At 51.4% G+C, this 14,446-nt stretch overlaps 1 protein-coding gene across 2 annotated transcripts in view; it reads left to right on the top strand.

Annotated features, from left to right (window-relative positions):
* Nucleotides 1–1,433: 1,433 nt before the first annotated feature.
* The window catches only part of BICD2 (BICD cargo adaptor 2), a 55,269-nt gene continuing 42,256 nt past the window's right edge, over nt 1,434–14,446 (top strand). For both annotated transcript variants that reach the window (XM_068974713.1, XM_068974712.1), the window contains exon 1: nt 1,434–1,673. In XM_068974713.1, the coding sequence (XP_068830814.1) occupies nt 1,434–1,673 (240 nt within the window). The remainder of the gene's footprint in view (nt 1,674–14,446) is intronic.

Genomic DNA, 14,446 nt, shown 5'->3' with positions numbered 1-14,446 from the left:
GAGAATCCCAGGGACAGAGGAGCCTGGTGGGCTGCCGTCTGTGGGGTCGCACAGAGTCGGATAGGACTGATGTGACTTAGCAGCAGCAGCAGTGGTTACTAGTGGGGAAAAGGAAATGGGGAGGGGCAGGATAGGGGTAAGGGATCAAGAGATATAAACCACTATGTATAAAATAAAGCTACAATATATTGTAGAGCACAAGGAATATAGCCAATATTGTATAACTAAAATGGAGTATAATTTTTAAAAATTGTTAATCACTATTTTGTACACCTGAAACATTATAAATCAAATCTACCGCAACAAAATATTAAAAAAGCTTGAGGAGTGATGGACTATCTGTAAAGTGTAAATTGTCTTCTCAGAGGATAGTGATTACAAAGGAGTGCCCAGCAGCATCTGGGCGATGGGTTTGCGAGCTTCCTGATAGAATTCTGTGAAAATTTAGCACCATCTCATGATATTCCAGCCATAGTGCATAACCTACTCTAACCCTGGGGGATGCATCCGTGTGTAAATCTCTGGCTTGCACGCCTCAGAAAGGTCAAGGTCATGAAGACAAAGAGCAGAGTAAAGACAGGACTGCCGTTTGAGTGACCCAGGACCAGGTCCTGGGCTGGAACCGTGCTACAAGCACAGGGGCGCTATGCTGGAGTCGAGGCCGCGTCCGTGTCGACGGTCCTGAATTGGATCACTGTAGAGCGAATGGAGATGCCTAATTCTTAGGAAAAACGCACGCGGCATTTCGTATTTAGCTGGATGCAAGGCGCCTCTTCTGCTAGTGGTTTGACCATTTCTCCCACTGGATAAGGCCCGAACCAGCAGGTTACAATCCTCACCGCCACCCGTCCCGCGGTTCTCCCGACGCTCCGGGCGCTCCACCTCTGGTATATACCGGTGGGCCGCTCCACCCATCCCCTGCCCAGAGCAGTGTGTACCCTCCCCGGCGACCCACCTAAGCACCGACCCCCGCCTCCCACGCCCGGGGGCTGGCAGCGGAAAACACCAGTTTCCGGCTCCGCGACGGCGGACGCGCCGGCCAATCACCGGCGGGGGCGGGAGGGCGTGGGGAACTACGGGCCTTGTAGTCGGCGCGGCGACTGGACCACGACACCCACAATGCTCCGCGCGGCGGCGGCGAAGGCTACGGAATTGGAAGGGGCCGCCCGGAACGGGGCCCGGGCCAATCACGGGCGGGGGAAGACGGGGGCGGGGCACGACCGGCCTTGTAGTTGCCGCGGGCGGGACTATGGCCCCCAGAGTGCCCCGCGCGACCGCGGGCTCACTGCGGCTGCGCGGCGGCGACGGCGGCGGCGGCGGTGGCGGCGGCTGCGGCCGGGTTGCTGTCGGGCGGGGCGGCGGCGGCGGCGGCGGACAGGAGTCTGGTCTGAGCCTCCGACGGAGCGAGTGGTGCGACTCGGGCCATGGCCACCATGTCCGCGCCGTCCGAGGAAGAAGAGTACGCGCGGCTCGTGATGGAGGCGCAGCCGGAGTGGCTGCGAGCGGAGGTGAAGCGGCTGTCGCACGAGCTGGCCGAGACCACGCGTGAGAAGATCCAGGCGGCCGAGTACGGGCTGGCAGTCCTCGAAGAGAAGCACCAACTCAAACTGCAGTTCGAAGAACTCGAGGTGGACTACGAGGCCATCCGCGGCGAGATGGAGCAGCTCAAGGAGGTAAGGAGCAAGGGCGGCTGGCGCCACGCCCTCCGCGCCCCCCGGCCGTTTCCGACTCCGGACCCGGATCCCTCATCCCATCGAACTGACCTCCGCGCCGACCCCAGAATCGGCCCTTGACTCGAGCCAAGAAGGCGACCCTCGAGGCAGCCGCCGACCCAGGCCAAACTGACCCCTTACCCCGAGTTAGGTCGACCACCAGCCGACTGCTGACCCCGCGCCGACCAGACCTGCACCGGGGCACCCGGAGTCAGTGTTGCTTGGCCGTCCCGGAGGCGGCCCTGCGGTGGATGACGGGCCTTAGGTGCTGTGGGCGATTTGGGTTCTAGAATGCCTGGCCTCCGCGTCAAGGGCTGCGGTGGAGCCTGGTGGTCAGCCTTTCTGCTCTTGATGGCAGGTCTCGGGCGTGGTGGGGATGGTGTCCTCTGCGGTGTTTGACTTTTCGGGTAGGGGGGATGGGGACGTGGGATGCATGCAGGTGGCCGGCTGGGAAACACCAGGCATGTGTCTCCATCATTTCTATGTACAGCATCTCCTGTCTCTGGGCGCAGCTGCCTTCAGCGGTTTCAGCGTCTTTTGTGAGCGCCGGGACACCAGGAAAGGGTCAAGTTGGGGACTTGGCTTGCATGTGGCCATCACAGCTGGCCAGGGTATCCCACAGGCCTGCCCATGCTCGGCTCTCTGACCACCCTGATGGTTACTTCTCATGGATACAGTGTTCTGTCCGCTTCCTGTCTTAGTTGCCCATCCAGGCCCTTTGCCAAAGTTGAGGGACACGTCTGTGGATTTTTGTCACAGGTGAAGCCTTATCTCTCCTGTGATATTTTTACTCTGGGATGAACAGGTTGGACCACTTGGCTACCAAGAAATCTTGCAGTGGTAAAACTGGGCAGTCCTTCCCTGAAGTAGTTCTCTTAGATGATTTTAAACACCATTTCCTATCTCAGTCCTTGACTCCCCAGCCTTGTTGTAGAGGTGGGGAGGGAGAAATTGACACTCAGGTTTGGACCCAGGTCTTTCCCCTTACTGGTGATGGGGCTGTGGGCATGAACCTTCTCCCACCGCACCATCTCACCCGGAAGGGGTTCATCTGGGATATATTTTAAAAGGCTAGAGAAGGTGTCAGATATTTAGCCTGTCAGTGTCTGTATTTAGCCTGTCAGTGTCTGTCAGCCTGTCTTCTCCTTCCCTACTTGGTTCTTCCCTTGTCCAGGTGGGCTCTTGGCCCTTGGTCTCAGGATCCGCCACATTTGCTGCTTCTCCAGCTGCCCACCTCCCAGCAGCCCGCTCCCGGTGGCCTCAGGCAGGTCCCTGGAGTGTTTTGAGCCTCCATGCCTCACTCGGCAGACCAGTCAGGTCCCCTTCTGATAGTGAAGGGAGTTTATGCATGAAGGTACTTAAATCTGTGCTTGGTGGAACAAGTTCCCTGTTAGTACCTATAGAAGACAGATAAGGGTGCCCGAGGAGGATGGCTGTGTAGCTCCTTCAACTTGAGGTCTTGTATATGTCAGCAGGTATTGATACCTCCTCCAAGCCAGCCTTATCTGGCACTAAATCTACTAGAGGGGTGATATGTGATCCCTCTGGCAAAAGCCTCATCTTACTATATGGGGCAGGGGAATGACGGAGGGAGGCTTAGGGGCCTTGAGAAAATGAAGTGGGAGCATCTTAGGTTCACCTTCTCTACACTTCAGAAGGGAGCTTGGCCTTCCCCAGCCCCTCCCCTCAATCTGTTCAGATGGAAGTCTCAGCAGAAGCAAGAGGAAGGTGCCTCAGAGCCTCAGTAGGTATTGTCAGAAAGCTCACATCAGTTTACTCAAAGTCAGTCAGCCTCTCTAAACCTTTGTATTGTTATACTTCAAAGTATTAACGCTTATTTTAAAAAATAAAGATTTAGGGACTTCCTTGGTGATCCAGTGGCTAAGACTCCTCTCCCTCAACGCAGGGGGCATAGGTTTGATCCCTGATGAGGGAACTAGATCCCAAATGCTGCTTCAAAAAGAGCCAGTGCAGCTAAATAAATAAAAATAATTTGAAAAAAAAAATCAAGATTTAAGGAGACAATATCTATTGGATCTTTTTAAAATTTTTTTCTCCTGTAGAGAGATGAGCCATCTTCATTCTTTTTAAAGCTTTGTTTCTTTAACTAAAGTGAGTTCAGTTATTCATAAGTTGTGCCACAGAGGTACCTGTATTCCTGTTTAGCATTTGTAGATAATATTGTCTTGAGGGAGGAAAGCTGACTGGCCTATCGCAGGTGACTTGGTTTGCAACCAGACCTGAAGAGTGTCCTGTGCAGGGCAGTGGTGCTGGCCCTGCAGCCTTTCTCGCTTGGTAAGTGTGTGTGTGTCTATGTCCTGCTGACACCATGGTATTAGGGAGGAGGGGTACTAATGGCCCATTTTGCTAGTGATTGAGCCTGGCTTAGTAAGGGCCCTGTCTGTCCCAAGTTCTGCTGTGTCCCTTCCCCACCATGGTGAGGAAGAGAATCAGATAAAGTTTGGTCAGCCATGTGGTGTTTCCTGTCCTTAGTGGCCATGGAACATCTTGCTCTGTGTTCTCAGCTGCAGTTTGAGGAGGGCAGGGGTGCTGGGCTGACAGTTGCTGCCTGCAGGGCTCAGTTAGGTACCGGGAGTGGGTAGCTCTTTGGAATGTGAGGGCCAGTGGTGGGGGTCCTAGTGCAGACGCAGCCCCATCCTCGTTCGGCTTCCAGAGAGCAGGAAGACAAGGTCTGGACGTCCTTGCTGGCTTCTGTGCTACCTCAGGATCTTGGCTGTGCAGTATACTTACATCCCAGGGAACCAGGGGTGGAATTTTGTGAGCTGCAACCTGTCACAGGCTGGGACTGGTGCCTGGCACACAGTAAGTGCTTACTCAGTAAGCACACACAGTAAGTGTGTGCTGGCTGGTATCTTCAGCTTCTTCCTTCCCTCTAGCTCACCCAAGCCTGGATACCCTTCCTGCTGTCCCTGTCATCGCCTTATCTCTACTCCTTGCGCGGTCTGGAGTGGCCCCACTGCGTCTCCTAGAGTGCAGCCTGAGCCTCTGGCCTGGCTCAGCCTGCACTGCTGCCCTGCTTCCTGATTGCCTTCATGGCCCTCACCATCCCTGCCTCTTCCCAGTCTTGGATCTTGGAAGTCCTGCCTGCCCTTCAAGGCCTGGATGCTTTTCAAAGCCTCCTCTGGACTTGTCTGAACCTAGCTCCCAGGTGAGCCCACCTGGGTATTCCTCTCATCCTGTAGGCTCAGCAGCCGCATGAAGAACTGTGGCAAAGCTGGTGAGAGCAGCTGCTTTGTTCTCTTTGCTTCCTCCTTCCCATCTCTCTTGTATCATAATTTCCTCTCTCAGAGGATGGGGAAACCAAGGTAGGGATGGGTGTGAGTGTCTGAGGAAGGTCCAGTAGCTCAGACCAAGTTGGAAGTGGTCCTTGGGCACCAGGTTCCTGTCCAAGTCTGTAGAAGTTCCCACCATGAGCTGGCTCCAGAGGAGGGTGATGTGAGGGCTGTTGCCCAGGCTTCACCACTATTGATGAGTGGCTCTAGCCTCCCTGTGCCCCACCAACTCCTGCAGTCCTCATTCTGATTTTTGGGGTCACTACCCTGTTATGTCTGTTGTACTGCTGTGGAAACCAAGGCACCAAGAAGTTGACTTTGACTCAAGACTGTGAGCCCAGGCAACCCGTCCCCAAGAGAGCGGATACCTGCGGAGGAGGGAAGGTAATGGGAATCCTCTGTGCAAGGCTCAGCCTCCTCAAGTGTTTGTCTTGGGACAGGAAAAGTCCTGATTTGGGCCAAACCCTGTGAGGATCCCACTTACCTGAATCCACCCTCAAACTTGGAGCAGAGAGCCATTGGGGATTGGGAGGCTCTGGGAGTCCTTTGGGCCTCTCAGGGCCAGCTGTGTGGTAGTCTGCTGTTAGCGTGAAGAAGCCTGACTTGGGATAGAGGTTAAGTTCCAGGAAGCCCTGGAGGTGCTGAGGTGGCCCTGCTCCCAGGGATCTGATAGTTGGGAGAGGCAGCTTCCAGCATCCAAAGGCAGTGACCATGTAGCCCATTGTGTCCACGTTGCTGGGCACTCCCCACTTTCCTGCCTGTAGAGCTTGTATCTGGTGTGGCATTGTGAAGCAATCTTGAGGGCTCTTCCACTTTTGAAAACTCCAGAGACTCTCATGTCACCTGGCATTCTGTTTTCCTTCAGGCCATGGCTGGTGAGCAGCTGTGTACCGCAGTGTTTTGGGGGCGTGGCTCTGGACAGGTGGATGGACACACTTAGAAGGAGCTGCTTTTCCATAACTGGTGCAGGAGGGAGGCCAGGCCTGAGAGTGGCTCTGGCTGGGCAGGCGAGGAGGTGCTACATGTTCTGTCAAGGGCTGTGGTTTGCACACTCTGGCTCCAAGGGGTCGACTGGACCCTGCCTGGGCCCTCAGGAATTATGTGGCCCCAGAGGAATGGCTCTGCCCTCAGGCCAGTGTGCCTGGGGCACTTAGGCAGGTAGTGGCTGAGGCTCCTTATGTTTGAGCAGCTGCCTCAGAGAGAGCTGTGGCAAGGCAGACAAAGACTCCCGCTGGGCCTTCCCTGCTCAGGGAGCCCAACCCCTTCCTGTGAAGTGGGAGCTCAATTTACCCTTGTCAGCCTGGGGCAGCCACTCCTCAGTCAGACCCGCTTCTCCACATTTGTGCACTGGATAAAGGGCCGGTACACACATTGCAGGTAAAGAAAGATTTGGTTTCTTAGTGAAGTGAAAGTGGCTAGTGGGCAGAGGCTAAATGAGACCCTCCTGGGCCTCAGGCCCCATATTGTCTAATGTTTGGAGTGTGGCCCCTTGAGCTATTCCCTAGAGCCAGAAGTGCCCAGTGTGACCTTCTAGCTGCTGTCCTGGGCATCAAACCTTTTGGTTCTGGCTCTGCCCTGCCCAGGGAGGTGGGCTGACAGATGGGGCTGTAGGAGCAGGGTGGGCGTCAGGGACTTGTGGCTGAATGGACAGTCCAGCGTCAGGTAGTTGATGGCACTGAGGAGGAGAAGACTGCTTTCTTCTTTAGAGAGTCAGTTCAGTTCAGTCACTCAGTCATGTCCGACTCTTGCGACCCCATGATTCGCAGCATGCCAGGCCTCCCTGTCCATCACCAACTCCTGGAGTTCACTCAGAAAGTTATTCATTTACTTTTGCTGTTGTTCAGTCCCTCAGTTGTGACTGACTCTTTGCGACACCATGGACTGTAGCACGCCAGGCTTCCCTGTCCTTTGCTGTCTCCTGGAGTTTGCTCAAACTCATGTCTGTTAAGTTGGTGATGCCATCCAACCATCTCATCCTCTGTTGCCCCCTTCTTCTCCTGCCTTCAATTTTTCCCAGCATCAAGGTCTTTTCCAGTGAGTTGGCTCTTCCCATTAGGTGGCCAAAATATTGGAGCTTCAACTTCAGCATTCCTCCTTCCAATGAATATTCAGGGTTGATTTCCTTTAAGATTGACTGGTTTGATCTCCTTGTTGTCTATGGGACTCTAAAGAGTCTTCTCCAGCACCATAATTTGAAAGCATCAGTTCTTCAATGCTCAGCCATCTTTATGGTCCAACTCTCACATCCGTACATGACTACTGGAAAAACCATATCTTTGACTAGACGGACCTTTGTTGGCAGTGATGTCTCTGCTTTTTAATATGCTGTCTAGGTTGGTCATAGCTTTTCTTCTAAGGAGCAAGGGTCTTCTAATTTCATGGCTGCAGTCACTGTCTGCAGTGATTTTGGAGCCCAAGAAAATAAACTCTGTCAGTGTTTTGATTTTCTCCCCATCTATTTGCCATGAAGTGATGGGACTAGATGCCATGGTCTTAGTTTTTTGAATGTTGAGTTTTAAGCCAGCTTTTTCACTCGAAAGCATCAGTTTCACATGATACATCCTCTTTCACTTTCATCAAGATCAAAAAGTAGAAATGAGCATGTCTCTGTAGAAATTACGGAACATGTATGGAGGACTACTGGGTATTTCTGCTTGCCAGCTTTTTCTTCCTTTATGTGTGTGTGAGATACGTATGGTATTATAAAAACCAGAAAGTGCTTTGAGCATCCAGAACAGTTGTTTTTAAGGAGACACAGGGTTTGGGGTTACTCTCTGAGTTGCAGAAAAGTAGGTTTCATTCAACTGGATGAAGATAATGAAGATTTCTATGGGTTTGGAAGCTGCTGTGCACGTCTAGTCTATTGTATCATGTGAAATAATGGTTGTGGTTTGAGTTCTATGGGTTTGCTTTTTGAAAGCAGTTCCCCTCCTAAAGGGTTTCCATCTTTAGGGGATGTTTTATGCACAACCAGAGCAGAGACATTGGCCTGCATGTTTTCCTACCCACTTTGGCTGCTCCAGCTTTGGCAGCCTCTATTCTGTGCCTCACTTCTTCTGTAAGTACATTGATGTGTTGTGCTGAGAAGGTAACTTTTTAAAAAAAATAAAACATAATCACAGATTAATTTTTACACCTCACAAGATTAACAGTGATTCCTTAATGTTGTCTTTTATCTGGTCGGCGTTTGGATTTCCCTGTTCAGTTCATAGTTGCTTTACTGAATTGTACTGCATTATAAAATCCCTGTACTCTACCTATTCAACACTGCTCCACCCCCCAAAAGAACCCATGGCAACCATTGATCCTTTACTTTTTCTGTAGCTTTTTCCTTTTTCTAGAATGTCATATAATTGAAATCATACAGTATGTAGCCTTTTCATGTTGGCTTCTTTCACTTAGCGACATGTGTTTAAGATTGATCCATGTGTTTTCATGGCCTGATAGCTATTTTTATTTAAAAAAATCACAGAATTGTTTAGATGTACCATAGTTTGTTTATCCATCCAAACTGGGCATCTTGGTTACTTCCAGTTGGGGGTGTTTCCTGACAAAGCTGTCATAAAGCATCCATGTGGAGGTTTTGTGTGGACATAAATTATCAACTCTTTCAGGTGAACACCAAAGAGTATGCAACTTTTTGGATCATAGGCTAAGAGTATGTTTAATTTTGTAAGAAATCACCTTGCAAATGCTGCACGAGGCTGTATTCCTGCCTGCAGTGGATGAGAGCTCCTGTTGTTCTATCTCCTCACCTGCATGTGGCATTGCCTGTATTTTGGCTTTTATCTACTAGAGTAGGTTATGGGGGCATCTCATAGTTCTCATTTACATTTCTCTGCTAACATATGATGTAGAACATGTTTTCATGTGTTTGCTTGCTGTTTGTATATCTTCTTTGTTGAGGTGTCTGTTCTGATCTTTTGCTGATTTTAAAATTGAAATATTTGTTTTCTTATTATAGATTTTAAGAATTCTTTATCGATTTTGGATACAAGTCCTACTTTTCACATTTGTCACCTAGTGATTTGGCTTTTCATTCCCTTAACAGTGTCTTTCACAGAGCGGTTTTTAACTTTAGTGCCATTTTGCTTTCATATTAAGATTGTCATCACCAAACCTAAGGTCATGTAGATCTTTTCCTATGTTTCTGTCTAGAGGTTTGTTAAATTTTGCCTTTTATATTTAGATCTTAGATCTCTGCTTCATTTCAGGTTGGTTTTTGTGAGAAGTATATAGTCTGTGTCCAGGATTCTTTTTTTTTTTGCACATGGATGTACAAGTTCCAACACCATTGTTGATGAGATTGTACTTTCTTTATGAAGTTGCTTTTGCTCCTTTGTCAAAGATCAGCTGCCTATTATGTGTGTAGTTCGGGTCTATTGATCTGTGCAATTATCCTTTTTCCAATACTCTACTCTCTTGATCGTATGTTGCTGATTTTATTAGGTTTGTGTCCTTTTTATGTGTTAGTGGTGAATCTTCCCCTTAAGGCCTGTGTTTTTGTTGTGTGACTCAGCACAACTGAATGGTGTCTGCTGGCCTGGGTCTTCAGCCCTGCGTTGGCAGGGTTGGTCCTGGTCATCATCAATCAATAGTCATTTTTTTTTTTTAATCTTGAGGAAAAGCAATAGAGTGCAAATTGTTAAAAACAAAAATCACTAGTACAGTTGGTTAGATTTTTGATAGAAGATCAGAAGTGAGACTTCTCTGTGTCTTTTTAAGATGGTCCATGGGAACTTCTGTTTGAGCAGCTCAGTTAGGGTTGTCTTTACCCCTGAGAATCCACCTGGAGAGTTGCTTAACCTACTAGCCTTATGCATTTGACTCAGGAGTTAGGGGAGAGGTGTGGACTCAGCCACTGCTCAGACCTGGGATTGAGTCCTGCTTGGGCATTTACTAGCTGCTTGCCCCACAGGCAGAAGCTGGCTGCCAGGTCCCTCCAAAAGTGTGACAGACGTGTTCCTTTCTGGGCTTCAGATGCCTTCTCTGTTATCTCACGTGCTCACCACCTGTGTAAGCCCCTTTCCAGCCTGCCAGGCCTCTAGGTCTGGCCCTTCTGGTGGTGCTAGGGCCAGACTCCACCCTCAAGATGCCAGCCTTTTCCCATGCCTGCTCGCCCTCTTCACCATCTTTAGGACAGGTTTTTGGGACCCATGATAGATTTATGGTTGGTGTGGGTGGTGCTCCACATGCCAGGCTGCCAAGTCCACATCTCCCGCAGACCCTCACTGCCAAGCACACCTCTTTTCCCTCCTGTTCTCTCAAGCATCAGTCTCACCTCCACTGTGGGATGCCCCTTTGTGCCCGTGTTGGTTGAAGTCTGGATCACATCTCTTGTTTTCAGGACCTACAGAAGGCTGTGAGGCTTTGGAGAAGGGAGCATGCCTGGGCCAAAGGCACCAGGCAGAGGGTCAGGGCCTGACATGGCACTCTCTTTGGCTGTGGTTTGCACAGTGGCTGCTGCAACCTGAAACAATGTTGGTGCTGTTGTGATTGGTCTGAGAAATGGCCCCAGGAAATGTACTGGATGGTGTCCGGATGAGTCACTTGTGTTAGGCAGTGGGCTCTCGTGCCTGAACTATGATGAAGTCAACTGTGTGTGCCTGTGTGTGCATGTGTTCACGTGTGTGTGTGTGTCACAGCACAGGAAGGATCTTGGCAGCCTCACTCTTTGGGTGACCTTGATATGTGGAGGGTGGAGGGGCAAGGCTGAGGGAAAAGGTACCTGGCTTCAGTATAGGGTCTCAGCTGCCCACTCTGAGCCTCAGGTTCTCACCTCTTTTCATGAGCAGTCAGCATCCTCGGTTCCTTAGGGTGTGTCAGTCCGTAGTGGAATTGGCCGTCAGAGTATCCAAGGTTTACCCTGCAAGAGTGATTGTGATGGAATGCTGGACATGGGGGACACTTGGCCAAGACCTTTCATCTTACCTTGCTGCAGCTACTAACAGGCCCGTCTACCTTCCAGGGCAGATGTGAGCATCGAATCGTCATTACAGCCATGCCCACGGTTCCATAGGCTCCACTCTCGTCCCCAGAGCTGCAGACCTCTGGGTTCTTGGCAGGAACACGACTTCAGTTACAGGGTCTCTGGCTACTTGCTGACTGAGCCTTGTTGGATGTCCCTTCTTAAATGGCGCTAATAACATGAAGACGTGTTGAGATTAGAGATGAGGTAAGAAACCCCAGTTAACTCTCCTGGTGTTTCCAGCCCAGTATAGTCCTGGCTGTGCTGCCCGCTGGGTGTCTTCTGAGGCCTGGGACAGATGGCAGCTGAACAGCTCCCCCCAACTGCAGGCCATTCAATAGAGGTTTGTATCTGGCAGCCAGCTGCCGTGGAACACAAGAGCTTGTCCCAGCACCCAGGATTGGCAGATGAACCAGGGTCTATAGGGATTGCCACGAACTACAGGGCTCAGCTGGCCAGAAGCCTGTATGCTGACATTGGGGCAATTAGGGTGTAATCTTCTCTAAATGACACCCAATTCTGGCTAAATCCCTCCTGCCCAGGAGTGGATTCTCAGTTTTCTAAAAGCAGCTTAGTGTTTGGACACTGCCCAGGGCAGCTGGGGTTTGTGGTTGGTGATGGGATGGATGTGGGCCGGTGGGACGGACGTGGGGAGTGGGGGTGTTCCTATGTGGGCACCAGTCCTTGAGTCCAGTTCTTCTGATCCCTGCAGCCAGTGTGCAGATGCTCTGATGAGAAACTGAGACGGGAAGTCACACAGTGGGAAGGGCAGGCCAGTGGAGAACAGCTGTCACCCACGTGCCCCTCCTAGCCCTTTGGAGGGGATCTAGGACAAGGGTGGGCCTTGGCATGCTGATCTGATGGATGAGGATTGTCTGCCAGACAGGGTGTATACAGGTGTGCTTGCAGCATTGTTCCACTGCAGTTCCCAGGTGGAGCCCCCATCTCCAGGAGGCCCCCACCCTCTTCCTGCAGGGGGATTTGTGCAGCCTTCCCAGGTGCCTCCCTGCCTTCCTGCCAGATGAGGCTGTTGGGCCAGTTTGGAACCCAGCTCCACCCTCACGCCACCCCTTCTCCAACATATCTTGCCTTTCCCTGGACACCCCAGCTCTAGGAACTGCTTTGCTGCAAAGAAGTAAACTGGTTTTTGGAGTGAGAAACCCTGTGGTGCCAGTTGGGGGAATCATCTGACTTAGCATAACCATGGTTTGCTCACCTGTGAGATGGGAGTGTTAAGTTTATATTTTGCATGGCTTTGTGAAGATCGAATGAGATTCACACCCATCTCTGTCTCTCTTGGGTGGTAGCCAGGCCTTCCCAAGCTGCCTCCCAAAATGCTTAGGGGCCTGGGGCCATGCCTGCCACCACCTGTCTGTTCAGGAAACCTGTGAGCCAGGGAAGAGGGAGTGGGTCTGGGATAGGTCCTTCTTGGAGTGGAAGGCAAGAGCGGGTAGGATAAGCTGGCTGAGGGAGGTGAGCTGAGGTCTCTCATGGAGTGCACATGGGGTCCTTTGGTGCAGGTTTGCAGATCTGTGAGGGCCTGTGTAGGGAATGCGTCTGTTTCTGGTTTCTCAGCTGACTTGGTTCCAGTGGAGGCTCATGTGGAGCTGGTGTGGTGTATTGAATTTCCTACATGCCAGGGTCACCTGGGAATGTTCAGAAATTCCAAAGCATTGGCCACACCCAGAAGGATCAAAACAGTTGAAGGATCAAAACAGGGTTGGACATGGCATCAGAAGTTTTCATACTCTGGAAGGATCCCAGTGGGAAGATGAGTTTAAGAAACCTGTCACGTCACTGCAGCTTATGTTAGGGATCTGAACTTTCCCTGGTCACATGGGTGGACTGTCATTCAGCACTTTTATGGTTACAGAATTTAATTGCATCTCTCTACCTTGGTACACAGTCAGGGCCCAGGAATGCCCTTGGCTGTGTTCCTGTGCTGGTGGGAAAGCCTTCCTCTTTGCTTCCCATGGCCAGGTGGTGGGCCACCAGCTACCCTGGGCTGGTCCTGGAAAGTGTGCAAAAGCCACAGGCAGACCCAGGGAGAGGGGTGAGCTTCAGAGCGATTCCTGCTGCCAAGTCACTGGGGCTGTATCTCCTGCTGGCTGGGGAGAGGAGATGGAGAGGAGATGCCTGCAAGGCCCATTTCCCAGCTCCCGCAAGCACCAAGCCTCACCCAGCATCCCTGCTACCTGTCCATTCACTGGACCTGCTGTCCCTGTCCAGTCATTGCTGATGTGGGCTTGTCACCCCTCTGCAGCGCCCCCACATCCTCCCTGATCTCCAGTCAGTCCACATATATTTACTGAGTACCAGTCATTTGCCAGGCTTGGGCTTGCCGGCTCTAGGCCTCTACCCCATTGAGGAGGCAGAGACTCAGTTGCCAGGCATGGGGTGCCCTGTGTGCACCACTGCTGGCATTTGCACTTGCCTCACCCACTTTCCCTGTATGAGAAGCCACCTCACCCCCACCACCCTGGCCTGTACTAATGTATCCAAGGGGTTTGAACCCTGCCTTCCCGCAGCCCAGCTCTGCATCTGTGAACTGAAATGATAGAGCACCAGCCCTAGGGTGGCTTTCTGTAGGGAAGGTGGCAAGTCCAAGGGTAGCCCCAGCACTTTTATTTTCCTACCTGTTCCCTACTGTTCCTGGGACTGATTGCCCTGAGTTCATGCCCTGCCTCAATCCAGCCTCCCTTGACTGCTGGTGACACCTCGGTCTGAGATGTGGCTTGATGAGGACCCAGCAGAGATGTCACAGGGCTCTGTCCAGCCTTCCAGAGGGTTCTGTCCTTGTGTGGGAGTTTGGGCGTGTGTCCCCTCCACCCATGGTTTCTTTTCCTAGAGGTTGCTCCTCCTGGCCAGTTAGGTCTTACCCACCTGTTGGAATTTGGCTGATTCACCGTAAGTTAAAGCTGAGCTTCTCTTCTAGTGGCAGAAGGTATTGTTCAGGTCCACCTCTGACAGATGCTTCTGGAGCAACAAATTTGGCTGTTGTCCAGATGATTCTATCTATAATTAGCTCTCATTTTAAAATTCAGGCATAATTTACTTATTACAAGACACAGTTGTTTGCACTCCTGTGGCTGTCTTGCCTGAGGGTCATCCTCACATACCTTCCAGCTCACATCATCCAGTACAGCCCTGCTGGCCTGCTACTGCAGGTTCTGTTTTAGACTTACATGTTGATGGGCTACACCCAGGTGGCCTTTTTGTCTGGCTCCTGTGAGCCAGAGGAGGCATCAGAGCTGTGAGTGTTGGTGCTTGCTTTTCTCTCTGAGCAGTAGTGCCTGAGTCACCAACACCTCCCCTTGGAGGATGCCAGAGTCACCTGTTCCAGGCTCTGTGTGGACCTGTATTCTCGGGTTCCTCGGTGATACCCATGAACAGAACTCATCTCCCTTTGTCCGGGACAGATACGCACAGATAGCCACCCTGGTCCCCTGGCTAAAAGGCCAGCTCCTCTGCAG

The sequence above is a fragment of the Capricornis sumatraensis genome, chromosome 6, assembly GCF_032405125.1.
Source record: "Capricornis sumatraensis isolate serow.1 chromosome 6, serow.2, whole genome shotgun sequence".
NCBI classification, from domain to species: domain Eukaryota; kingdom Metazoa; phylum Chordata; class Mammalia; order Artiodactyla; family Bovidae; genus Capricornis; species Capricornis sumatraensis.
The sequence above is the reverse complement of the archived record's forward strand: the minus strand, read 5'-3'. Positions and strand labels throughout refer to the sequence as shown.